The 25,440-nt window shown below is 44.8% G+C and overlaps 1 protein-coding gene across 5 annotated transcripts in view; it reads right to left on the bottom strand.

Annotated features, from left to right (window-relative positions):
• The window catches only part of EFR3A (EFR3 homolog A), a 143,532-nt gene extending 122,114 nt beyond the window's left edge, over nt 1–21,418 (bottom strand). For 4 of the 5 annotated variants that reach the window (XM_090040665.1, XM_090040661.1, XM_090040662.1 and 1 more), the window contains exons 1-2: nt 21,319–21,418; nt 14,450–14,502 (exon numbers count right to left, since the gene is read on the bottom strand). Coding sequence is in view for 2 of the 5 variants with exons in the window: in XM_090040663.1 (XP_089896789.1) it covers nt 14,450–14,459 (10 nt within the window). In the remaining 3 variants the exon portion in view is untranslated. Of the gene's footprint in view, nt 1–14,449; nt 14,503–21,038; nt 21,099–21,318 lie in introns of those variants that run through there. The other variant, XM_090040664.1, reaches the window with a different exon arrangement.
• Nucleotides 21,419–25,440: the final 4,022 nt, after the last annotated feature.

Raw genomic sequence — 25,440 nt, 5'->3', positions numbered from 1 at the left:
CCTGGCCTCTCTGCAATCACGTCTCAATCTATGTCCCTTGTTATTGAGAAAGAATGAATTTAAGATATCCCTGACTGCCACTTTTCATCACTGTTAAGCTTACAAAGGACCAGTCCTGTATGAATCAGTCAGAGACACATGCTGGACCTGATCTTATCTTGAGAGTCAAGCATAGCCTGACACAAGGACTTAAATGCTGCATCATAGCTAAGGTTCTGACTGTATTCAAGTCCAAAGCGTCCAAGTGTCTATATTAAATCATTTAATAACACCATGTACACACTAATATAACTATGTGCCCTTCAAGGATCTGCATCTTACTCAGCTAGAACAAACCCTGGGCTTCATTGGGTTTATGGTGTTTTGCTTTTCTGTGGTTGACTGTTTGCTCTCTAAAACATGGAAACACATATTTCAGTACTTTTTCATATTGATGACTTCCTTTCATTCTCAAAACAGTAATTGTTGGACGTGAGCCAATACATTGGCCCCTTATCGTATTGGCACCAATATAAGGAAAATTAACATTACTGGCAATTGACTGATGTGGCCAATAATGCCGTCAGTAAATGCCCTGTGCATGCAGCGCAGCATGCAGGCAGCCAGGAATGCAGCCCGGGAATGTGGAGAGCAGCATCTAGTTTGAAAGTTGGGGGTGAGGGGGGCAAATCAAGGCCCCTCCCCCCCCAATAGTGAGGGAGGGAGTGGGGCTGGGGCTGGAGCAGACGCTGCCCAGCTGGGGCGCAGGACAAAGCCACAGCTCAGCCAGGCGGCATGGGCGGGGGGCAGCTCCTCCTGTTATGCACAGCCCAGGAAGGAACCGGAGTGGAGGGCACATGCCCCCTGGATTTGCGCACAGGGTAAGGATGGGCTGCTGCTGCAGGCGGGGGCCAGGAAGATGCTTCTGGAGGAGTTAGGGTGAGGTGGGAAGGAGGCAATGACAGGGGCACCCCAGCTCTCCACAACCAAGTTTTTGACTCTCCAGCCCCAATCTCTTTTCTCTCTCTCCTGCTCTTCACTTCCCCTCATGGAAGCAGGGAGGTACAGGAGACTGGGGCTGAAGAGCCTGGTGTACTTGAGGAGCCAAGACAAGGGACTGGGACTCAGCAGCTACACAGTCTGTCACTCCAGAGGGGAGAAAAGAGCAGAGCACTGTGGGATTATGGAGGACCTGTTCCTCTACACAAACAAAAACTGAAATGCTTCAAGAAGAGCATCTCATTTGAAGAGGTTACCTTTCGAGGCATGTCAGTTTTTTTGGAACATTTCAAATGGGAATGTACATTTGTGCAGATGCCATTTGAAATGGTTTCAATTGTTACTTCTGTCCAGATCCACAGTGCAACCATAACTTAAGGTCTGCAGCCAGAACTTTGAAATGTGCCATGGGCAACTGAAGTAGGGATATAAATATAGTTTAAAAAAATATCTGTTTCACCTCCTCTAATTATATTGGTTCAATGATTAACCAATAACACAGCAGCTTAGAAACAGCTGTTCCTGGCTCCTGGAGCCCATTGAATGGGTGGGAGGCAACAAACCCAGCCAGATGGTCCATGGGAGGCCCAGGGCTGGGTGGGAGGGAGCACCATGAAGGAGCAGCTAATTGCTTAATTAATGAGTCATTAGGCTGCTGGTCATTTTCCTCTTAGACTATGGGTACTAGGTTCCCCTCTCACCTGCCCTGCCGCCTTCTGATTCCCACTGGAGCACCCCGCGGCTTCTCTTCCCCCTCTTCCCTACCAGAATACACCCTTCCTGACCTAAAGGGTTACTGGTAAGATAACTGGTTATCACTGCTCTCACTGATTAAATGATTAATCATTTAACCTTTCACATCCCTAATCTTAAATGGCTTACACTGATTATGCTTAGGATTCCCAGTCTTACCAGTGTGTGGGCTGCTGAACTGCATCCACCTACAAAAAATAAAGGAAGTCTTTGATAACTTACATGAAATAGTATCTTTAGCAGAGTCACTTGGACATACTTAAAGGAACAAGAGGAAGATCTAATTGTATTTTCTGAAGACTTGAGAGTTAGGAGAAGCTGAGGGAACTGGGCTTAGTCTGGAAAAGAGAAGAGTGAGGGGGGATTAATAGCAGCCTTCAACTCCCTGAAGCATGGTTCCAAAGAGGATGGAGCTGGACTGTTCTCAGTGGTGCCAGAAGACAGAGCAACGGTCTCAAGTTGCAGCAAGGTTAGTTGACATTATATATCAGGAGACCCCCAGCACACATGCCAAGCATGGCACACAAGGCCATTTTGCTCAGCACACCACTGTCAGCCCGAACTCTAAGCAGCAGCTGCCAGTCACAGAGCCCAAGCTGCTCCCAGCAGGCAGCTCAGAGGCTGCAAGCAGACCAGGATCCATGGGCCAGCTGTAGCCAGGAGGCTGCAACAGCTGCTCCGGGCTCCAGCATGTCAGCACTCTGGCACCTTCCAAGGTAGAAACTGGCACTCCAGCCAAAAAACACTGCCTACCCCTGTATTAGGAAAAGCTCTCATGAGGAGGGTAGTAAAGCACTGGAACAGGTTTCACAGATTGAGGCTCCTGCAGTGAAGAAGGGAGTGGGGCAGATGCAGGGCCTGGAGTAAATAGAAACTGGGGCCAGGGCCAGTGGGGTTTGTAACTATCTACTAACAGCAGATTTTCACCAACATGGTAAACACCTCCTTCAAGCCAAAATGCTCCCCCCACGGCTTGCTAGAATTTCTCACCAAAGCAAACACGAGCTAAACCAAAACAAAACAATCGCCCAATTGTTTGGGGAAAACATTACAGCGGCTTTGCTGGAACGTTCAAAAAAACAAACAAATGCTGTCTTACACACACGTATGCAGCATGGAAATTCTCAGTCCAAACATTTAAAGTAGGATAAAGCTATAAGAAATTGACATTTACAGATGTCAGATGACAAATATGTGGATGACAGTGCTGTAACCAGAGTATATTTTCACACATGCCAGTGGAGTATGGCTAATAGACTCTGCTTGCCTATCTGTAGGGCTCTATTGCGTACTCTGAAATAGCAGCTCAGCTACAACACTATGTCCTTTCACTATCAACCAACACAGTCTGTGTACTGGACGCAATTTCAGAAGAGCTGTTAAATGGGAAGACAGTCTATTTATTGAACTCCTCCTCTGTCTCAATTCCAGTTTTAATTTAGCAGCAATTATTCACATTGTTTTAGCACTGATATTATGCTGGTTGAAAGTCAAGTGGTATATACCTCTTCCATCCCAGACTATTAATAAAGTACCTGATCTTAAAACTATCACTGGTCTTCTACAGTAGGAAGGCCAAACTGTTTTTGGTAACCCAGTCTTCTCAATCCAGTTCACCTGTGGCCTTTCCAAACTAACATGCACTTAGTAACATGGAAAAAAAAAGGACATAAAATGCAATCTTTATATTGCCATGCATTTAGAACCAGGGCACTTGCATGCATACATCAGCACAAGTCTTCCTACCCTTCCACCCCATGATTCAGAAATCAATATCATTTAAGCTTTGTGTGCATCCTTATTGAATGACTGATATGAAACAAGCTGAAAAACAAAATTTCTGTAAACAACAACTATAGTTGCTTTTTAACAAAGTTATGTGAAGAATATTAAGCAACACTTCCATTACATATTCACTTATGTTTATATATTAAAGTTTAGATGCTAAAGCACGTTGATCTAAAACTAGAAGCCCTAAATACATGCTACTGCTGATAGATTGGTATATGTCTCCAATAGTTCTTACAATGGACAAATCACATTAGCAGGTAAGAGGCACAACACAAACAAAAATACAGGCTGCATTTAGTCAAACTGCACACATTTTATTATGCTGAAATTTGTTGCTTAGATATCACAAAACCCACGTGACAGCAAAAAGCCATGCATGCATAAACCCCCTTTCCTATCAAAGGTCCACCTTCTGCCAGAGGCATTCTGCAAATATACGGCTGGAAGGCAAGTTCCTCCAAGTTTAGTCTTGTTTGCACAGTTGTAAAATTTGTCTTCTGTGCCTTGTAGATTCTTTCATTATCTACTGTGCTGAACACAGCAGTATTTCAATAAAAACTGTTTTGTGTTCACGTATCTCAGCACAGCAGCGTTGTCTTTGCTACAAGAGTTCCCTTCATGTTCTCATCTTAACATTCAGAACGGTTCTTTAACATTCAGAGTATACCCAAGTTAACAAAATAAAAAAAAGTCTTACTCAACCAGTTCTGCCTTACAGCAAAACATTACTAATTCTCATATAATGAATACCTAATGAGTAGTTTGTTTCCAATTCTCAAGCATTTAACAGCATTATGGCAGCTCTTCATAATACTCATCATTAACACAGCAATTATTCAAAGACTACAGCAAGTGGCATTTGTCAAAATAAAGATCATATGATATTTTTTACATATCACCTAATTTTCCTCATGTTTGCTTATTAATCACCATGCTTCAGGGATACAAAATAGGTTTTGTGATCACTCATTACATGTTATTAATCATAAAACCCATTCACATAAAAACTAGGAATGAAGATAAAACACATTTTCCATCAACAGAATGAGACATTTAGAAATCATCATTCTCCTGTCATACTGAAATCATAGAAAAGTAAGTCTTGAAGGGACCTGCAGAGGTCACTGAATCCAGTGGTTCTCAACCTTTTATGTACCAGGACCCATTTGTAAACATTGATGGGCAGTCCCAACACACCGCCCCCCTGGTGGTGCCCCTCACTTCCCAGCCCCAGCCCCTTGGCACCCCCAGCCCTGCTAGACAGGGCCCCCAGCTGCCCATCTCACTGGGGCTGAAGCGCAGTGGCTGCAGTGGCTCCGTCTCATGCAGGTGGCAACAGAGTGAGTCCTCCCCAGTATGAGCTGGAGGGAGGAGAAGGGGAGGCCTGTGGCACCCCCTGCCCCAGGCTGGGGCTCCCATACCACACCATGCAGCCTAGTCACAGCCTACCACCCCTGTGAGTATGGGCACCAGCCCCAGTGCCGCCGGCCCAGCCACACAGCTCCCCACCCCACAACGAAGGACCACTCCCCACTGGAGGGGCAGGTACCTTCCCCCTGTCCCCCTCCACAAACGTCACCTCAGCCCCCTTCCCAGAGTCCTGCAGGCACTTCCACCCTGCAGCTCCATCCCCTTCACCACCCCTCCCTGGGAAAGTCCCCAGAGCCCTGGTCCTCCAGGCCCCACTCCCCACAGAGACTTACCTGCATCCAGCTGCTGGAGCAGCTCCCATGGCTCTGCCTGGCTGCATGCTGGCCACGTGCATGTGCACACACAGACACACGTGCGCCTGCTGCCTCCAACTACCCCAAGCAGCTCCTTGCAGACTGGAATGCTGTCAGTCTGCAAGGGGAAACTTATGCTTTCCCATGTTTTTCCTGGAACTTGCTCATAACCCTTCTAAACATTCTTGCAACTCACTTTTGGGTCATGACCCATGGGTTGAGAAATACTGATCTAATCCAACCCCAGCCTGAGGCAGGGATCATCCCTGTCCAAATAATCCCATAAAAATCCCTGTCTAACCTATTACCAATACTACACAATCAACCTTGCCACACTAATACAATGCAAAGAAGCCTAACCTGCCACATGTAAAGCAGGGGAACACCAGCAGTCTGTGTCCCACAGCTGCAAGAATTGTTCAAATATGCTCTAAAGATCCAAGAGGGCCATGCTCCCCACTACAAAAGAAGTCAAAAACTCCCCCAACCTGTACCACCAGTATGACCATGGGGTAAAACTACTTCCAGACCCCAAATGTGATAATCAGTCTGACCCTGAACAAAGGGGCAAGACCCTCTAGCCTGGATCCTCCAGATACTAGTCCCAGCAGGAAAACTGGCACCCCCCCCAGTCAATTTCCCCATCCTTAGCAACAGCCAACACCCAGTGCTTCTAGGGAACATAAAAATACCGTACACATATAGGAGCAGGAAGGAGGAAATTCTTTCCCAGACCCTGTGGTAGCCAGAAAATCCCAGAAGCATGGGAAATACCCACAGCATAGCAAAGGGGTAGCTAATTCTAGATCAACCCTGACCAATAGTTATCTAATGTCTTGAACACTCTCAATTATGGAGCTTGCAAGACTTTAATAGGCAGCCTATTCTATTGCTTCACTCTTCTAACACTGAAGTTTGTTTTTTTTCCTGATATCCAATCTAAACCTAGTTTGCTGCAATTCAAGCCACTGATCCACATACTGCTGCTCTCTGCAGTAAGAGAGAAAAAAAGAATTTTCCTCCTCCTTTATGGCAACCCTTGAGACATTTGAAGATTTATCATAACTGGTCTTAATCACCTTTTCCAAAAGCTGAACATGCTTATTTCCTTCAGCCTCCCTTTCTATGCCCTGCAGTGCATCACAGCTGCACAAAAGACTGATGCGATTTCAAACTGCATCAATAGGAGCCAGAGGTGAGACATGGGGAATGAAAGTGCCTCTCCACTTGGCCCTGGTTAGGCTTCATCTACAGTATCATGCGCAGTTTTGGGTTTCACATTTTCATAGATTTCATACACGTTAGGGCTGGAAGGGACCTCGAGGATCATCAAGTCCAGGCCCCCGCCCTAAGGGCAGGAAGTCAGCTAAGGTCAGAGGATCCCAGCAAGATAAGCATCCAAACACTTCTTGAATGAGTCCAGAGTAGATGCCTGCACCACCTCTGGAGGGAGTCTATCCCAGGTCTTGGGGGCTTGCACAGTAAAGAATTTTTTCCTTATGTCCAGCCTAAAATAGTCTCGGAGGAGTTTATGACCACTGGTCCTTGTTTTTTCCTTGGGGTGCTCTGGTGAATAGACATTCTTCCAGATCCTGATGCACACCCCTTATATACTTATAAGCAGCCACCTGAGCCCGTGGCTCTCAGCCTCTCTTCATAAGGCCTATTCTTTTGCCCTCTGATCATGCGCGTGGCTCTCCTCTGGACTCTCCCAAGCTTCCTGACATCCTTCTTGAATGTGGAGCCCAGAATTGGATGCAGTACTCCAGCTGTGGCCTCACTGAGGCCAAGTGTGGGTGTGGGTTCAGAAGTGGCATCTCCCATGTCTTGCACCTCTGGCTCCTATTGACGCAGTCTGAAATCACATCAGTCTTTTGTGCAGCTGTGACATACTGCAGATTCATCATGGGTCTGTGATCCACCAAGACTCATCCTTCTCTGTAGTGCTACCTCCAGCCAGTTGTCACCCATTTTGTATTCATTTTTTAATTTTATTATTTATTATTATGCTCTGCAAAAAAAAAAAAAAAAAAAAAAATCACATTTGATTCTAATCTATTCATGTCACTTAACACAATACCAGCCAAAATATACATTCTTCTCACCTTTACACTCAAAGCACAACTGAACTCTGACAGCAGGTTGCCTAAGAGCTTTTTAGTACTTGTAATAGCAAGATCTGAAAGTTATTTGTGCATGACTGAGTTGGAAATTAAAGGTGGCATGCGTCAATGTGCATGAAACTGCATCACCTGGGGAGAACTAATGAGTGCAGCACTGTTCTGAAAGCTGTCTACAGTTCATTTTAATGGGGCTGCTCTTTTTCTGAGGCACTGAATGTTAAATCAGGGCACTTTTAGAGTCTCAGTTCTAAGAAAATGGAAGCTAAGAACTTAATCTCTATGGACTGAGAGATCAGCATGCTAAGGGCTCCCTGCAGCTCAGCTGCCTGAGATTAAGTGCAACCACCAAGCAACCGGACTATGGGGAACCGTGATGCTATAGTGCATAACAAAGTGAAGCTCTTTCTTAAAAGAGTCCTTGGCACAGACTACTGAGGTAACCAAGTCAGGAATTCTGCTGTGCCCTGACAACTCGGCATGAAAACTTACACAACACACAACCTCTGTGCAGACTCCAAGGCCATGCCAAGGCTGATGCAGCTAGTAGTCAAATTCCCTCCCCACCCCCACAATACTCCTACCTATTTCAGAAGGTCTCATGCTGGTGAGATTGTAAGGAACTGATTTAGCATTACGGAAGCAAAATGGACAGCACTGGAAGAGGGAAGCAGTTTCTGTATTATGAAAAAATGTCCACCAAACATCAGATGGGGTGATGAACAAGGAATGCAAGTTAACTATGATTCTGCTTTACAATATTCTGCTGAATCCTCTCTCTTGAGTTTCAGCTTCTTAGGAGAAAAAACCATCTCCAGTTTTAAGATTGTCCAGAACACAGTCCATACCAACAGTCCCTGCCACATCCAGCTGTAAAATATTCTCAATGTTTTGTGACTGTGTGGATACAAGAGTTCCCAAAGGAGCACTAACTACAAATGTGTCCTCTAGATTTCAAAAGATCAGGATAGAAATAATTCAAAGTTTTATAGTAACACACTACTTCAAAGCAGAACAAAAGACTGAAATATTGCTAAAGGGGACCCTGTACAAAGATACCTAATGAATTACAAGTTGGTATTTTTCTTTTCTGAAAAAGTAGAGTACTAGGCTATGAGTCAGTGAAGTGAAGAATATGATTTACCATTAACAATATAAAGAACAGTAATAGCGTATAGCAAAGTCAAAGTAAGTGGAATCACAAGAGACATTTCTCTAATACACAACCCAGAGTCACTAAAATATAGGGCTGAAAGGGCATTTTGCCTTTCCTGAGCTGGAACCATGGCCCTATAAATCAGGGGTGGGCAAAATATGGCCTGCGGGCTGCATCCGGCCCACTTAGCCATTCTATCCAGCACACGGAGCCCCTAAAAAAAAAAATTTAGAACATTAATATTTATCTGTCCCTGGTTCCTGTCAGAGATGAAAAGAGCAGGGGCAGCAGGACCCAGGGGAAGCCCCAGCATGCTCCTGCAATAGCAGGGTCCACCCAGCCCTGCCCCCCCCAGCCAGAAGCCTCTGCCTAGCAGGGGCTTATGGCCTGGGACCACAGGGCTCCTCCTGGCTGCACTGGCATGGGCAACTTAGTAAGAAGAGGGGAGCAGGGGAAGACTGCAAGTATCTCCCCAGTCCTCCAGGCCAGGCCAGCTCAGCTCTTCTTTCTCAGGGCTGCACCAGCAGGGAAAGGGGGGGGAGCTGGCCCAACTCTATGGAGCCCGTGCCGGCGCTGCCCCAGTACTCCTGCTGCTTTGCTCTGGGCCCTGCCGGCACTGGCCCTGGGACACCGGTGCAGGCCCCGTGCTCCCACTGGCTCCCATGCCCGCTCACTCCCAGGGCCCTGAGGTATAGGCAGGGGGCAGCATGCAGCCCTGACCCCCTGCTTGCTGGCAGGGAACAAGATGGTGCTGAGCACAAGGGAAAAGCAGCCCCTCCCCCACCCTGTGCCCGGTGCTCGAGCGGGAACAGGCAGCCCCATGCGGGCTGCGAGTGGCTACAGCACAGGGTGCCAGCAGGACCACTTTTCCCCACGCTCACCACCAGCTTGTAACCCAGTGCTGCTGCTAGCCTGGGCCCGGCACCAGCTCCAGGCTCGCCCATCAGGGCTGTGCTGCAGCAGCAGGAGCTGCCTAGCATGGAGGAAAGCAGCCCCCTCCCCCACTTGCTGCGCCAGGCAGTGTTTGCTGCTGCTGCCTGTACTGCGGGGCTGAGGGGGACACTGGGAGTGAGGGGGTTCAGGAGCTAGCAGGAGCACGGGGCCTGCACTGATGTTCCCAAGCCAGCGCTGGCAGGGCCCAAAGCAGGTTGGCAGGAGTACAGGGTCCCAGCCGGCCACGCAGCCCTCAACAGCTTGCCAAAACTGGGTAAGCAGCCCTCCACCTGAAATACTTGCCTGCCCTTGCTCTAAACGCTCTCATCCAAGACTTTGGGAGAAGGTAAAGGAGTTTAAAAAACTGTACTGCTTACGAGGCCCACATCCTGTCCCACCTCTAAGGTAAATGGCATTTTTAGGGCTTTAGGTATCCGAGTCATTAAGCATGATTCTACCCTGTGCACAAGTGACAGAACTACTAAGATACCAAGGACAACCTGGGTACTTATCTTCATTTAAACTGTTTCGCAATTTCATTGCACTCTTGAAAGTACAAAAAATGCCGCAAAAGTCTCCAATTATTTAGCTTAAAAAAGAACAGCTCTGCAATACTAATATTATTCAAAAGAGTGATACCATCCAAAATTATCCAAGCAAGGGAAATTTTGATTACATCATGTTTCACCGAGCTTAAAAAGCTTACAAACAGCCATCTTCAAATCCTATCCATAGCTAATACTCTAAATCCTTAATAATTTGATAATATTCCCTCCCTACCACAAAGATAAAAATATCGCTCTCTAGTTTTATCTGTGAAGCTACATTTGTTATTCTCCTTTTTAACCTCCCTTCAAATTAGTTTTAAATATCACACTGCTGCAATTTTCTTTGTACCAAGATCTCTTTGTAGCTTAGTTCTCTTCCCCTGTATAAGAATGTTCTCTGTGGTATTTCTACAAACGCAATTAATAACTGTAATTCACAAAAAAAACCCACCTGAATGAAGACACACAAGGGTGCACAGTGGCTGGTGAAGAATAGTTTTTGTTTTGTTGGTCAAAAATCCTTTTGGGAATTTTGAAAAAAAATATTACATCATGTACAGACGAGACATAATATCACTGGTTAAACACTGACAGTTGTTTCACCATTTTTACAGAGGTAAATGTCATAGAACAGTTTGAAAAACTTAACTAAGCATCTGTCTCTCTCAAACACAGTCACTTCTGTGTGATTTACTAACTTATTTTTTCCACATTCAACATGAGCGCTTTGGAAATCACCCTTTACCAGTATCCCCTCTCACCGGTTTTCCACAAGAGTCACCAGATATTGTGCTGCACTGCACCAAACTATAAACTAGTTTTTCTTTCTAAATCTTAGGGCATTTTTTACACACGCCGGTACCACAGCATCTCTGATTAAGTGTTTTAGTTCAAAAGCACACCACCTCCATTTTCTCCATATTGACGTAAACTTGGCAAAACGTGCAACTGCAAGCGATGCAGAACAGCGCACATTAACTCACATGCAGGGCAGACTCAATTAATTGTGCGCGCTCCAATGCGTTGGAGATCAGGTGCATCGCAGCATGAAAAAGTATGTATATACTAATGGCCAAGCCCTGTTTCTGTTACCCATGAACTACAGGAAAATTATGTTGGACTAGTACTTAATCAAAGGTAAACATATGAACTCCACTTATGCCCATTATGGATACTATGAAATTTAATCAAATTAAATCTCAATAATTCATGACAGAAAGCATCTATTTACCTGAATAAGTCTACTTAATAAAACACTTAAGAATTCAGTAGGAAAAGATGCTGCAATTCAGGAGGGGAAAAACCCACACACAAAATAAACTCAATGAGACTGAAAATATTAGGCTTCTATACACATGTATGGAGCCTGCTCTGACCCCTGGAAATCCAGCATGTTCTGCTTGAGTGCGGAAATTAACGTGCTCCAGTATCACATGCCTCAGCATCCCCATGCTGAAGAATGGTGGTAGAGTGCTTTGAACTAAAGCTCATTCAATGAGCTTTGGTTCAGAGTGCACCACCGCCATTTTTCAGTGTGGGGACAGTGATACACATGATGCTTAGGCACTTTTAATTTGTGTGTCTCCCCAATTAAAGTGCCCCCTCCACACCTCCCAGAGCATGTGCAAAAGTGCCCATTGTTAAATGTAAATTTAAGTCCTATGTACTTCTCTCCCCCAAGTCAGAATCTATTCTCTCTTAATACCCCAGTGGTAATGTATTCTGAATCAGTAACACCAGGATTTAAGAAAAAGAAAGAATAGCATTTACTTCTCATCTAACCACCACTAACGATAGGAATTAGAAAAATATTTGGGATAAAGATAAGAACAAAAAATGTAATTTCTCCTGGTAGGCCCCTTTGCCTGACATCTTTAATATTCTCTATAGAAATAAAACTGAGAATGTCCTATGCCAGAAGTCTCAAAAAATGAATGTTCATTTTAATACAATATTTATTAGTATTGGCAAGATGCATCACTTGTTTTTCCTGCTATGTTAAAGAGATCTCCCTAGTCTTAAATTAAGCATTTCATTCCTTTTCTTTATCCCAGTATGCAGAAAAACAATGCAGATGAAAAAACTGTACAAAGTTATTTCAGAGTCATAAAACAATACCAAAGGTTCAAATGCTGCAGTTACACAACAGCTACTCACAGAAAAGGCTGTAAAACAAAGTATTTCTGAGGTATACAAAGTACCTCAAAAATATAAGGTATTTTACAATAAAGATACTTATGCTATTAGACAGAGAACTAACAACATTACTAATTTATATACACAGGACAAATTAACAGCCCTTCGGAAATGTATCAGTGTTCAAAATTTCCAGATCAATTCAATGACCTGAGGAAGGGCACTTTGTGCCTGATGGGTTGTCTAGCATCTTTTCCAAATATACAGTTTGTCCAATAAAAGGTATTGGCAATATAAAACCTTGCTTTTCACATTTCCTGATCATTCATAACAACAACAGTGCTCCAACCCTCCTATGCATCAATACAGACAAGTGCCCAAACCATTAGCTAACACATAATTTAAAGTGTGATTGCTTTCTTAATTATTTTTTGTTAAAGACTCTCAGGTACTAAGATTACCTGAAATTAAAAAACAAACAAACAGTCTCATCTGTTCACATGTCTGATTATAGGTAGCTTTTTCATAAAGATTACATAGCACTTTTAGATCACTCTAAAGCTACCGTATTTACTCAAATACAAGATGCGGTCCCTCCTTACCCTCTCCCAATCAGCTTAGGGAAAAGAGTGCTTCGTCCTACATTCGTGTCTAAGGAAGCCTCCTTAAATACATGGTTTACCATTAAACTGCTGCTAAAATCAGTCACAGAAGCCAGCTATGAAGCTGAGTAAACGTAACCAACACCAAGCATGACTATAAAACACACAGCCCACATTAGGCAAACATACTGAAGGAAACTTACCTGTTTTCATATTTTTTTTAATATCTATATCTATTTTTTTTTTTTAATTGTGTTCCAAGCCAAATCAATTCCAAATCCATGAGTCAGTCAAGAACCATAAGTGGTCCTACTATGGGCAAACATCCAACTTACCTGGGGCTTCAGATGTTTCCAAATCCTTTGGTAGGCATCCTATGCAAGGCCCAAGCAAGGCTGGGGTTTGGATGCCCCCAGGTTATGTTGGTCTTTAGCCATAAAACCCCAGGAACAAGCTAGGGAGGAGTCTCCCACTTCCATTAAGTGGACATAAAAACAAGATCTTCCCATTGGAAGTGGAAGGGGGAGGTTAACTATACATTACTTCCGCAGGTACTACCCTGAGAAGTAGAAGGGCTGAAAGACATGGGTATCTGGAATGTACACACACACACCTCCCCCGCAAGCTATGGGGTCATGAAATGCTGTTGACTCTGCTAGGGCCCACCCCAACAAACTAAATGGTAAAATCATGAGCATTTTGACTTTGGACTAATATAATGCAGATTGTACTCCAAGTAGGTAAAAAAAATGCTGCTTAAAAGTATATTTATGAACCACGTGCTAAAAACTTAAGTTTAAAAAAAAAAAAAAAAAAAAGTAAAATGCATCCATTTTAGATGCACTAAGTCTATGGGTACCCATAGTAATTTGCATATGTGCAAATTACTACAGGCATGTTTATTTAGAAGTCAGTGCTTTCCAATTTGCCTCTCACTTCCATGTGCTCAGACAGATCAGGGTCTGATTGTATGGGGGAGGAGGGACTGTAGGGAGGAGAAGCTGAGGGGGCAAAGGGCAAGTGGGCCACCTAACACACCACAGTTTATTTCCCCTCCGGTAGCCGAGAGAAGGGCACAAATTCAAGGCAAACCTCCAATAATAAGATTCTATACCTGGAAAACTATAACAAATTTATTATTTTCTATATATACAATCTAACAATTGAAAGGTCACCTCCAGTATTATCTTTTGGTCCAGTAAATATGGTAAATCACAAAACCATGCAATAGCCCAGTTGTTTTCATTACCTAAAACTCAAATGAAGGTTTTCTTTCTATGAGATAAATGATGTTTTTTAAGGTATTAAAGTACAGGCCTTAATACATTAAATATTAAGCCATATTATTGTGTGTGTTAGATACTAATTCTATTAGTTATATAACAGTAATCATTAAAATAAAAATGAGCGTGTTACACTCGAATATCATAGCCTTCTTTTGTAACTGTACTTCACATTGCAATTTCAAAAATTATATACTTTAAGCTATGTGCTACTGCCACCATAACAAGATTATGATCAGTGAGTTGTTTCACAGCTAGCTACAAGTGAAGGAAAGGCACAAGAATCTCATTTTAGATTAAAAAAAATTGTCTCTTCATTATTAGTTTATTTCACTTGGACATTTTGCTCGCAATTAAATAACGTTTATTACATACTGTGACAGTAAAATCTTTATGTAAAAGTAATTTAATATGCTCATACTTACTGCCAGGCATTGTTAGCCAAGAAGCTGTCTTCAATTTTGCAAGATGTAATAAGCTATAAGAAAATAAAAGTATAATTTGTACAAACAATATACTATACAAGTACAATAAATCAAGCCACTGATTTTTTGGAACATCTTTAATAAATTCTGTATAAACTTAGCTTACCTAAATATTCCATAAAAATCCTATGAAAACTGGGAGTTTGGCTTTTGTGTGTGTTGGGGAGGGGGAAATAATATCTCTCTCTCTCACTGTCTTCTTTTAAGACTTCTTACCCTGGTTGCACAGCATGCCCCAGTGGCACCCACAGCAGGGAAGAACAAGGGAGACCAGACTGGAAAAGCATGACAAGAGTTGCCCACTTCTGGAGTTCATGCCCTCTTGTCAACCTCATGCTGCTGCAGGGAAAGTGTTGGGGTGTCCCTTACTGCAGCTGCAGACAGATCTACCCTTCGCCATTGCCAGAGGCCATAGGAATGGTAGCATTCACTATCAGGAGCAGCAGCTGATGCAGCAAGGGGCCATGAGAGGATCTACACACACCGCACTAACCCCCTTGCTGCTGGCTGTATTGCTGGTACTTCCTCCCACAGCAGCAGTAGCTCTGACCATGGCAGCAGGGTTTCTCATCACAGCTGCCAGAGCCCCAGCAAGAGCGGGACCTCTGGTAGCCCCCACAGCACTGTGGACACAGTCCACCACAGCCAGAGTGGGTATAACCTGCAAAGCAGGGAATAAAGCTCACCATTCAATCTGAGTGTAACAATGCTGGTTTAGTCCCCCTGCACTTCACCATTGTGCATCATTGCCCACAACGACTTCCACATGACATGGCAGGTACATGGCTAGTGACAGGAAGAAATGTAACACTCAAATGGTCTAGAACCAGAGATTCATATATTTCAGCACAGCAAGTTAGCAGTGAAAACATGCCTTAACTGTTCAGGCTGAAATTCTACATACAGCTGTCTGTCCAAGGCTGATGCTTTCTTTCCCCACTAACACAGCTGAATTTATTTCCAGGAATAAGGTTTGAGCTAGAATTTATTAACATAAGCATAGTCTACTCACAACATTACAAAGCACTCTCATGCTTTTTAATAGGGACTGAATATTTATAAATAGCAAGGGATTATTCTCAGCAGCACAGAAGCATTACTTGAGTACCCTATGACAGGATAGCAAACCTGATCCTGTAAGTTTTGCAAACATGGCCATTTTTGCATATTTAAAGTACACGCATGTTAGCATTCACCAGCTAAGTTGTATAAACTCCTTCTGCACTAGCTCCAGGACCATCCAACTGCTGCATGCTGACCAGGTCAGGCTGTAATGGGATGTACTGCTAGCAGTGGGACTGACACCTTCTTGTGGCCTAATTCTGTTCCTTATACTCTACTACAGGGGTTTTCAACCTTTTTATTTATTTTTTTTATAAGTGTACCGCTGCTGACCAGATGCAAGGGTTGGGGGGGGAGGAGGAAGAAGGGCAGGGGCAGAAGGGGGCGGGGATGAGCAGCCAGATGCAGAGCAGCAGCAGTGCGAGGTGGTGGCTGGCCACGTGAGCTTCCCCACCCACGTTTGGCCACCTGGGCAGCACCTGTGTGGGGCATTGCTGTCCTCACCCCCCATGTCCTGCTCCTGGGAGGCAGCGGCATGGGGTAGTGGGTGGCAGCTCTCCATCCTTGCCCGCCCATGCATACTCCCTAGGATTGGTTCAAGTACCCCAGGTTGACAAGCCCTGCTCTAGTATACACCCTGTTTTCACCTGACAACTCCAAAATTGTTGTTATATACCCTGGGAGGTTGACTCCAGAGAAACAATATGTGATCCTGGCCACCCTGCTCTTCTCTTGGGGCTCTCACCCCCTCTGCACCATCTCTCAGGGCTCTGGCAGCCTGGTCACAATACACTGGACCTCTGCCAGCCTACCAATCCAGCAATAATCTAGACCCCTTTGTAGAGGATCTTCAGTGGCCTCCCTTCCTCCCCTTCATGTCTCACAGCTTTATAAATCCAGTGAACAATACACTACAAAAACCAAGTTGCAACTGAGGAGATATTCTTAAAGCCTTCCCCAGGCTCCTACTCAGTCCTGCTGGTTCCTACCAGCTCTGGCCCTCTTGGGCCTACTCACAGGTCCCTCACCAGTCTCTGGCACTGCTTCTCAGCTTCATGCACAGGGGAAGTAGTGCTGGCTCCTACCCTGGGGGTCTTTAAGAGGAGGCTAGATGAACACCTTGCTGGGGTCATTTGACCCTGTACTCTTTCCTGCCATGGCAAGGGGTCGGACTCGATGATCTGCTCAGGTCCTTTCCGACCCTACAAACTTTGAAACCTCCTTCAGTTAGTGCAGTCAGGGTCAGTCTAGCTCCACACAGTACTTTACAAAGCACTCACCTGTGAGCTCCTCCTTCCAGCCCTGCTCAGACCAGACTGCCGTCTCTGCCCCAAATACAGGGATTATATAGCCTCTGGCTCCTCCTCCTTCTGAATTGAAGGCATCTCATTGGCCATTATCTTTCTAACTGCCAGCTGTTCATTATCTGGGGCTCTGCAGCTTTCTACCACTCAGTAACAGGGCTTGGTCAAGTTACAAAAGGACTTTGCTTTCCAGGCTAGCAAAGGCTAAACAGGATGTTTCCTGAAATTGCTGCACACTGCTAATGTACTGGGCACCAGTAAAAGCACAGAACAGCCCATTTTACTGCTTGGCTGACATTTGCTGAACAAGGACAAGCTCCTGTGGAAAAACAGTCTGAAAACCATATCATACATAAGGAGAATGAATTAAAATCGAACACAGAGCCTTAACTCGAGTATTTCCTAATATTTTGCATACCACTCCAAAGAATGCTAGAAACATTGCAGATCCTAAAACAGATCTCCTACTCAAAGAGCTAGAATGCAAGAAATTCACCATGAAGTCAAACCCAAGTTTTTGTTTAAAGAAATCAAGTGATTTTTAAGATTACAAAGGCTGGCTCCTTCTTATCCTGTAATTACAATGTAAATGTAAAAGCAAACTTGCTGGTTTAACCTTCTAGTATAGTATCTGACCCCTTTATTTGTTTTAATTATACCAATCTTCAATTTAAATGTTACTGTTTTGTAGATTGTTTAGCTTTAAACTAAAAGTACCAAAATTAAGAGTCATGGCTGTGTTAGTATAGAACAGCACTCTAACAAGTGATTAAACTAGTTACACTAGGTTCTGTGTCGATTCCAATAGTTTCCATTTTCAGTTTTCTTATTTTACGTATAAAATGTTTTTCTATTATTCCAGCCCTTCAAACAACCTACGATCTTAAAGTAAAGGTATTGCCTGACTGCCCCCCGCCATACACTAATCACCATGCTGAAAATATATGATTTTTCACAAATAAAAACAACAGGACAGTAGAGGTATTACTTAAAGTACATGACTGGCCTATAGGGACTTCTCCTGGTAATAAAATAAGTTTTTGTTGTTGTTGTTTTAAATGGTGCTCAAGTTAGAAAGATTCCAACTTCATTTTCAGATCCCAGGTTTAGTTTGAATGCCAGGCAGTTATAAAAACTTCTTTTTTTGCAATCATATCATTTTCATTGTAAAGTCAAAATATTGTTTCTTGGTAGAATCCCCTTCAGCCCTGCTTAGGCAAAAGTGCTAAATTTTATACTATGTTCAATACATGTTATGCGAGTCAATTATAAACACTAATCCAACAACTGTGGCTTTTTGACCTACATAAGCTGCCAAAGTTGAAGAACACCATCTCATTCCTGTTATCATGCGTTCCACAATAACCAGTACAGCCTTTGGGCTGGAATGAGTCAATCTGTACAGAGCCCAATAAAAGCTCCAGGCACAGCCCCTAATCAATCACGATAAAAATTGCTATTTCCTTTCTAATTAAATTGGATGGGCACGTGGTGGGGAGAGAGTAAATCTTCTCCAATTCTTACAGAGTTGACTTAATCTCTAAACAAATCAGTCCTACATCTGCAGGAATAGCTACTGTCTTTTGATTAGGGTACAGAATAGATGTCAGAATAACTAGATTTTTGGGGGGCTGGGAGATGAACGTAATGCTTTCACAAGCCTTGTATAACATCCAACACTGGGCAAGTCTCTTAAGCCATTAGTTTTGAGTGCTTCAAGTCAGACACTCAGCACATCAAGTTGGATGACCCCAAACCAAGGTATTCAAACAGCATACATGGGTAAGTCTTGGCTTTAGCCTCAGTCGCTCAGATTTCCCCCCAACCCTCTCCACTATGAGATGTTCCATACTGGGATGCCTGCAGGGCTAAATCTAGTTCTGTAAAGCATGTTGAGATGCTCAATAGATGCTACTGGTATACAAGTACAATTATTATGACATTGTTGCCATGGAAACTACAAAAATTTCAGTCTCATTTTACTGCAGAATCATTTCAAAAGAGCTGACGGAAAAGCAACACACTCCATTTTAAACAAGGCTTTGGTAATTGGCAGCTGTGGTATGAACACTCATGAAACAAGTGGGGAAAGGGAAGCCTTTCCCCACATAGCTGACACCTACAGAATGATCACGTTTATCCACAAAAAAAGAAACCACAAGCGCTCCAGCAGTAGCAATCACTCCAATACAATGCTCCTAGGCTGCCCAGGACAACCACCCGTTCATTCTCTTTTAGCAAGGCCCATCTCTGAAGCACTAATTTGGCTAGGCAGAGTTCCATGCTAATTTGTTCAGTGAAAGCAGCATGCATTTTTGTGGGACCAACTGAATGGCTGGGATAGACTTAGACAAGCTTTCAAATGCAATGCAGTTTTCATCAAGTTTAAGGAAAAAGCAGGCACAGCAAAGACTAAAACTAGTCTTCAGGAGAAGACTGAGATTACCAGAGAAATTCCCAATGCTGTACTGCTCAATAGTAGCTTTGGCTTCTCTTCCAACACATTATTGTACTGTATAGATGCATCTTAGCACATATTTCTCCTTCCTAACAAAGCAAAGGATCCAGTCACAAATAGAAGCTGCTGCCAAACCAAATGTTGCATCAAGGAAGTTGAACATGTTATTTGAACACAAACAACAAAATCCTCTTTCCCCTGAAAGAAATGTCTTAATAGGCTACTGTGAACTTGGTATCTAGTGATGTGAAAAAAATTATCTAACAGTTTTGGGTCCTATATATGAGCCTTGTATAGCCCTTCCCAATTTTTTCCTTGTTGATGCCAGAATGACGTGCACAAATAAGGAGGGAAATAACTAGATATGAAGCACTCCTAACTGCACAAAGCAAATAAATGGGGGGGGGGGGAAATGGTGAAGGGCACTGGGTTGGGACCTATCATCAGTGTTTACAAATGGGTCCTGATACAAAAGAGAGATTGAGAACCACTAGACTAAAAAACCTCCATGGGATCCGTTCCAGCATTACTTTTCTGTTTAATTTAGAAGATGTGGTGGCGTTAATGGTATGATTATAACCTTAAAAACCAGTCCTGCAATACAGAAATTACCAACTGTTTGCATTTTGTAATTTAATAAAAATCCCATTTTAACAGGCCTAAAATTGAACTTTTGTCACACCTGCTATAAACTTAAGACCTGCAACGTCTGATGGCATTCCAATCTTCTCTACCCGGGAAAAATCAAACTTTTGTTATGGAAGGGTTGGCATGACATTATAGCCATGATGGTCTGGGAATATAAAAAAGGAATGCACTGCATTCGAAAGCTTGTCTAAGTCTTTCCCAACCATGCAACTAGTCCAGTAGATGGTACTGCCCAAAAAATCCCAGTCTCTAAGCACAAAAAAGCACTGAGCACTTCAGCCTTTTTGCATCCTCTCTGCCACCAGCCTGCCTTCCCCGTTCAGTAAGGGGCCCAGATTTGCCCTGATCCTCCTCTTTCTACCAACATACTTGTAGAAACCTGTGTTACCTTTCACATCCCTTACTAACTGCAAATTCAACTGTGCTTTGGCTTTCCTGACTTCATCCCTGCATGCCCGAGCAATGCTCTTATAACTCCTCCTTATTTACTGGTCCAAGTTTCCAGTTCTTACAAACTACCCCTCAGAGCAGCTTCCCAGGGGATCCTGCCCAAGAGTTCCCCAAACAAGTTGAAATCTGCATTTCTGAAGTCCAGGGTCCTTACTCAGTTCAGGATCCCAAGGAAAGGAAAGATGGAGAAAGACAATCACAGTCTGGTCACTATTGCCCAAGTTGCCATCCACTACTACATCCCCCACCCATCCCTCCCCATCTGTGAGCAGCCGGCATGGCCCCTAGTTGGCCGCTCCAACACTTGCACCAGGACGTTGTCCCCAATACTCTCCAAAAACATTCAGGATTACCTGCTAGTGCCCTCCCAGCAGATGTGTGAAGACCCCTTCCCCCACAGTGACTCCCACCCATCCAGTTGCCTTCGACTCCCCGGTCCCAACCCACAGAAACCCACGCGCAGCTGGCGCCGACATCCCCTCAACGCAACACAACGCAATGCTGGTGTCGGTCAGCGGCGGGAAGGCAAATGCGTGTTCCTGTTACGCTTAAAAACCCTCAGCTATAAACCAGATTCAACATGTAATATTTATTTTCATGAACACACAGGCCTGGATGTCCAGGTGACTGACGCTCAGCATCTCCTGGGGGTTTCTCTGCCGTCCTTGGGGACCCCGGGGCCAGCAGCCCTACTCCAGACCCCAAGGGCCGCCGCTCCGGGCCGGCACTCGGGGCAGCGCTGGGGATCCGCCAGGGGTGGGCACAGGCTCCCCCTCGCGGATCCCCAATGAGGGTCGCGGCACAAGCTCCGGGGTCGCACCACACGCGGGGGCCGTCCCCGGGCGGGGGGAGGGGATAGTGGAGGGGGGCCACCCCCACCGACTCACCTCAGCCGCTCCTCCGCCCCGGTTGAGCCGCCGCCATCTTGCCCCCCGCACCCCTATCAAGACGGCCCCGGCGCGCAGTGTAGGCTGGGGGCTGTAGTTCCGGCGCAGAGCGGGCACGTGACCCGGCTCCGCCCTCCCCGAAGGCGCAGGAGGCTTCCCCCGGAGGAAGAAACGCGGGGGACGGCAGCCGTGGAGGGACAGAACGCCCCGCGTTTGCGAAGAACGAGCTGCTCCTGTCCCGCCTCCCCGGGAAGTGTGCATGCACGCCAGTTACCCCCTGTCCAGATGCACACACACCAGTTACCCCCATTCAAATACACACACACCAGTTACCAACCGTTTAGATGCACACACGCTGGTTACCCCCCATTCCGATGCACGTGCACCAGTTGCACCCATTCTGATGCACGCCAGTTATCCCCATGCAGAAGCACAGACACCAGTTACACCCATTCAGATGCACGCACACCAGCAGTGGGGGTCTCCGCCACACTAAATTCAATGCCAGGCCTTGGCTTTCAGGTGTTTTTCACTCCTTGTGGGCCAGCCCTCCGGTGAAGGGTGATGTCTCTCATGGCTCCTCCATGGGTCTGGAGGTCACTCATGAAAAAGTAACAGCCCGTTCCATTGCAATGAATCCAAAAGGGCCCCAACGGGTCAGAATGGCTTTGACCCTGTGATTCCTCCTTGAGGTTTCTGGGTTGTGAATCCTAGGTATTTGCACAGCTAGTAGTGCTGATATTGCATAGTACCCAAGGGATCTCACAACACGCTGGTTGCAGATCACCGATGTATGTGAAAATGACTGACCTGTGGAAGTGAGACAGGAGAGACAGGGAATATGAGAAGACAGATTCACACAGATTCACAGAAGTTCAGGGCTGGAAGGGACCTTGTGAGATCCTTGGGTCCAGCCCCCGTGCTCTGGGCAGGAAATACTGCTGGGATCAAATAACCCCAGCAAGGTGTGTGTCCAGTCTCCTTTTGAAGATCTCCAGGACAGGTGCCTGCACCACCCACAATGGGAGCCTATTCCAGAGTCTGGTCACATGAACCATGAAGAAGTTTTTCCTTATATCCAGTCTGAAACCTTCTAGGAGTTTATGACCGTTGCTCCCGGCTTTCCCCTGGGGTGCGTTGGTGAATAGTTGTATGCCTAGCCCCTGATGCTCTCCCCAATATATTTCTAAGCTGCTACCAAATCCCCATGAGACCCTCATTGAGAATCACTGATGTACACAGAAATGAGTGAAATGCAAAACAGAGAATATGGGGAGAGACTGACGCTGTGTTGCTCTAGTACTTGCCCAGTGTTCAGAGCTACCTGCGTAGATGCTTAGTAGAAGAGAGGAGCCAAGTCAGACCGTCCTTTTATTCTGATACCCTGAACGGTGTTCAGATCTGTTTAAAACTGGGATATCAGGACCCAGTTTTAATGGATTTGATGTATTTTTCCAGTGGGCCAAGAGGAACTCTCCAAGGTCTACATTCCATTGTAGATAACTCTGCTATCCATTTGGAGGTGGAAGCAAGGGGTAATTGAGGGAAACAAGTGGTTCTGAGGACGTGCTACAGCCTGCAATCTTCTCCCAGCTCCCATTCAATTATCAGTTAAAGACCTTATTAAGAGGTTACAAATTTCCTGAATTTCAGTTCTGTGCCTTATAACAGCTGGGGAAATGCTAATGTACAATTTTCTCATGCTCTGGGGGAGGGATTATTCTTTACCTTCCAGGAATAGCAGAAACAACAAGTTTTTGATAGCCAGCAGTGTCAGGAATGCATTTTGCACCCTGCTGAGGCCAGTCTCTTAAAGAAGGAAGATTTGTAGAACCGTGGAAAAGAAGGGCTGGATGGGACTTCAGGAGTTCATCCAATCCAACCCCAGAGGAAGTTGTAGCCCTGCCCAAAGGGAACCTGCTCTGATTGGCTTCTTTCCCTTTTCCGTGCCTACAGCAGCCACTCAGCACTGACACAGGAGGCAGGCAGAGCTCTCATCCTTCCTAAAGAAGTTGAGAAATGTTTTTACATGTGGGAGGAAAGCAGGTGTACTTGTCCCTACCATTTCAGAAGGGGAAGGGTGGAGATGGGAACAGAGAGCAGAGCTACTCTAAAATGCCGAGCTCTTTCTGCTTCCTCTTCTCATTTTGTGTGTCTGCATTTTCCTTTTTTCCCTTTTAATCTCCATCCTTTTAACACCGTGCATGGAAAGTGGTGAAGACTGTTTAGGGATGTGAAGCAGTTCTCAAGCTTCAGGAGAAGCAGATGTGCTCTCAGTAATTTACTTAATGCACAGCCAGTTGGAAGGAAGAGGTGATGCTGGTGTACAGGGGAGCATAACTAATTGCTGGGCTGGAGAGTGGGTAGGTTTGAGGGAGACAGGGTTAAGAGTTAATTCATTCGAATTCTAGCAATTTGGACAGAAGCTGGAAGCTCTGTTTGAGCAGGCAGCTGTTTTATTTTAGTTGGGTCTTTTAGCATGAGCCCAGAACACCTTATTTTATAATACATTTTGGGAAGTTGGCAGCACTGTGATTGTATACACATATTAGGCATACTCAGGGGGAATTCAAAAATTGAAAGAACCATAGAACAAGGCAGGGGTGTGCACGTGTGTGTGTGTATGCAGCTCTAATTTCATGGTTGTGGGGCCACTCATTATTTCTTTGTTGCTCTAGCACTTCGTTCCTCCAGCACTAGTATTTTAAATAATGAAAAGTGGATCATTTTAATTTTATTATTGTAGATAAAAAGTAGCAAATCTGTACTTTCTAGGTTTCCATATAGAGTAGATGCCTTCAAAGTACAGTATTTTTGTATCAGACAGAACATCATACATCAAACATCATCAGATGTTTCCCTACTTCTGCCAATCTCTCCCCACCTCCCCCCCCACCCCGCTTACTTTTGGCTACCCATGCTGTCTGTCCTGGAGGAGCAGGCAGGGAAGGGTTAAGTAGCCCCCTTGCCCTCTGTCCTCACCCCAACATCTTCTCCCTTCAGTTCCTTCCCCTCCTCTGTACTGTCAGACCCTGTTCTCCTTAAGCATATGGAAGTGAAAAGCAAATCTAAAAACACTGACCTTGAAATAAATATATCTATTTGTATATGGTAGTTCATTCAGAATTAATGCACTTTGCCTGTTTAAAACATTCTAAAACCATGCAAGATTTAGCACAGGTACTCCATAAACAGCACTTTTGTGCCTACTTAAATATAATGCAAACTAGACTTATCTACATGAAATGCTTACTATAAAGCCACCTAATTAGCTCTGCAGTAAACTTCTTAGCATCTACATGTGAGGCCCTATTAGGCCACAGGAAACTATAACGCTACTGTAGGTTAGCATAGTACTTGAAAACACAAGTACTATCCTATGGCAGCATTCTGTAGTGCACAGCAACACACGTGTAGATGCTGACAGAGCTGGTTGGAGCATGAGGGTGCTAGCCAGCAGGCAGCCCCTACACTGAAGCACCCTCATTCCCCAGCCAGCCCCTCCACAGTATGTTGAGCTGGGTTAGAGCAGTCCTGGGCTCTGCCAGCCAGAGCTGCTCTAACCTGGCTCAATGTACTGCTGTCCCAGGTGCACATGTAAATGCAGCACCTGAGTTCATTGCATTGCATTAATTTCATATGCAGATTTTTAATTTTTTTAATTTGTGTCTGAGGCCAAATTAGCCCAAACTAATTCCAAATTCAAGATTCCCGAACCATAAGTGGGCCTACTACCAGCAAATATCCTCCATCCACACCTGGGGCTTCAGATGTTTCCAAAACTTTTGGCAAGCATCCTACTTGCAAGCCGAAGCCCAGAGACTTGGGGTTCAGATGCCCCCAAGTTTTGCTTGCCTGTAGCCATAAGGCCATCAGAGGAAGCAAGGGAGGAGGCTCCCATTTGCATAAACTGGGCTTAAAGCCACTATGCCTCAGCAGACACTAAACCATGCCAGAAGAACAGTTCTGCAGCATCACTGTTCAGGAAAACTTCATGGACACAGATACATGGTGTTTCCCCTACCAGGTTAAGAAGCTATTATGCTTGATCTGAGCCTTCAATAGGCATGTGCAGGGGTAAGAAGCTATTACACTTGATCTGAGCCTTCAAGAGGTACATCT

This window comes from Crocodylus siamensis, chromosome 3 (genome assembly GCF_052110815.1).
Source record: "Crocodylus siamensis isolate JL-2025a chromosome 3, ASM5211081v1, whole genome shotgun sequence".
Taxonomy (NCBI): Eukaryota; Metazoa; Chordata; order Crocodylia; family Crocodylidae; genus Crocodylus; species Crocodylus siamensis.
This window is presented reverse-complemented; position numbering and strand designations above follow the sequence as displayed.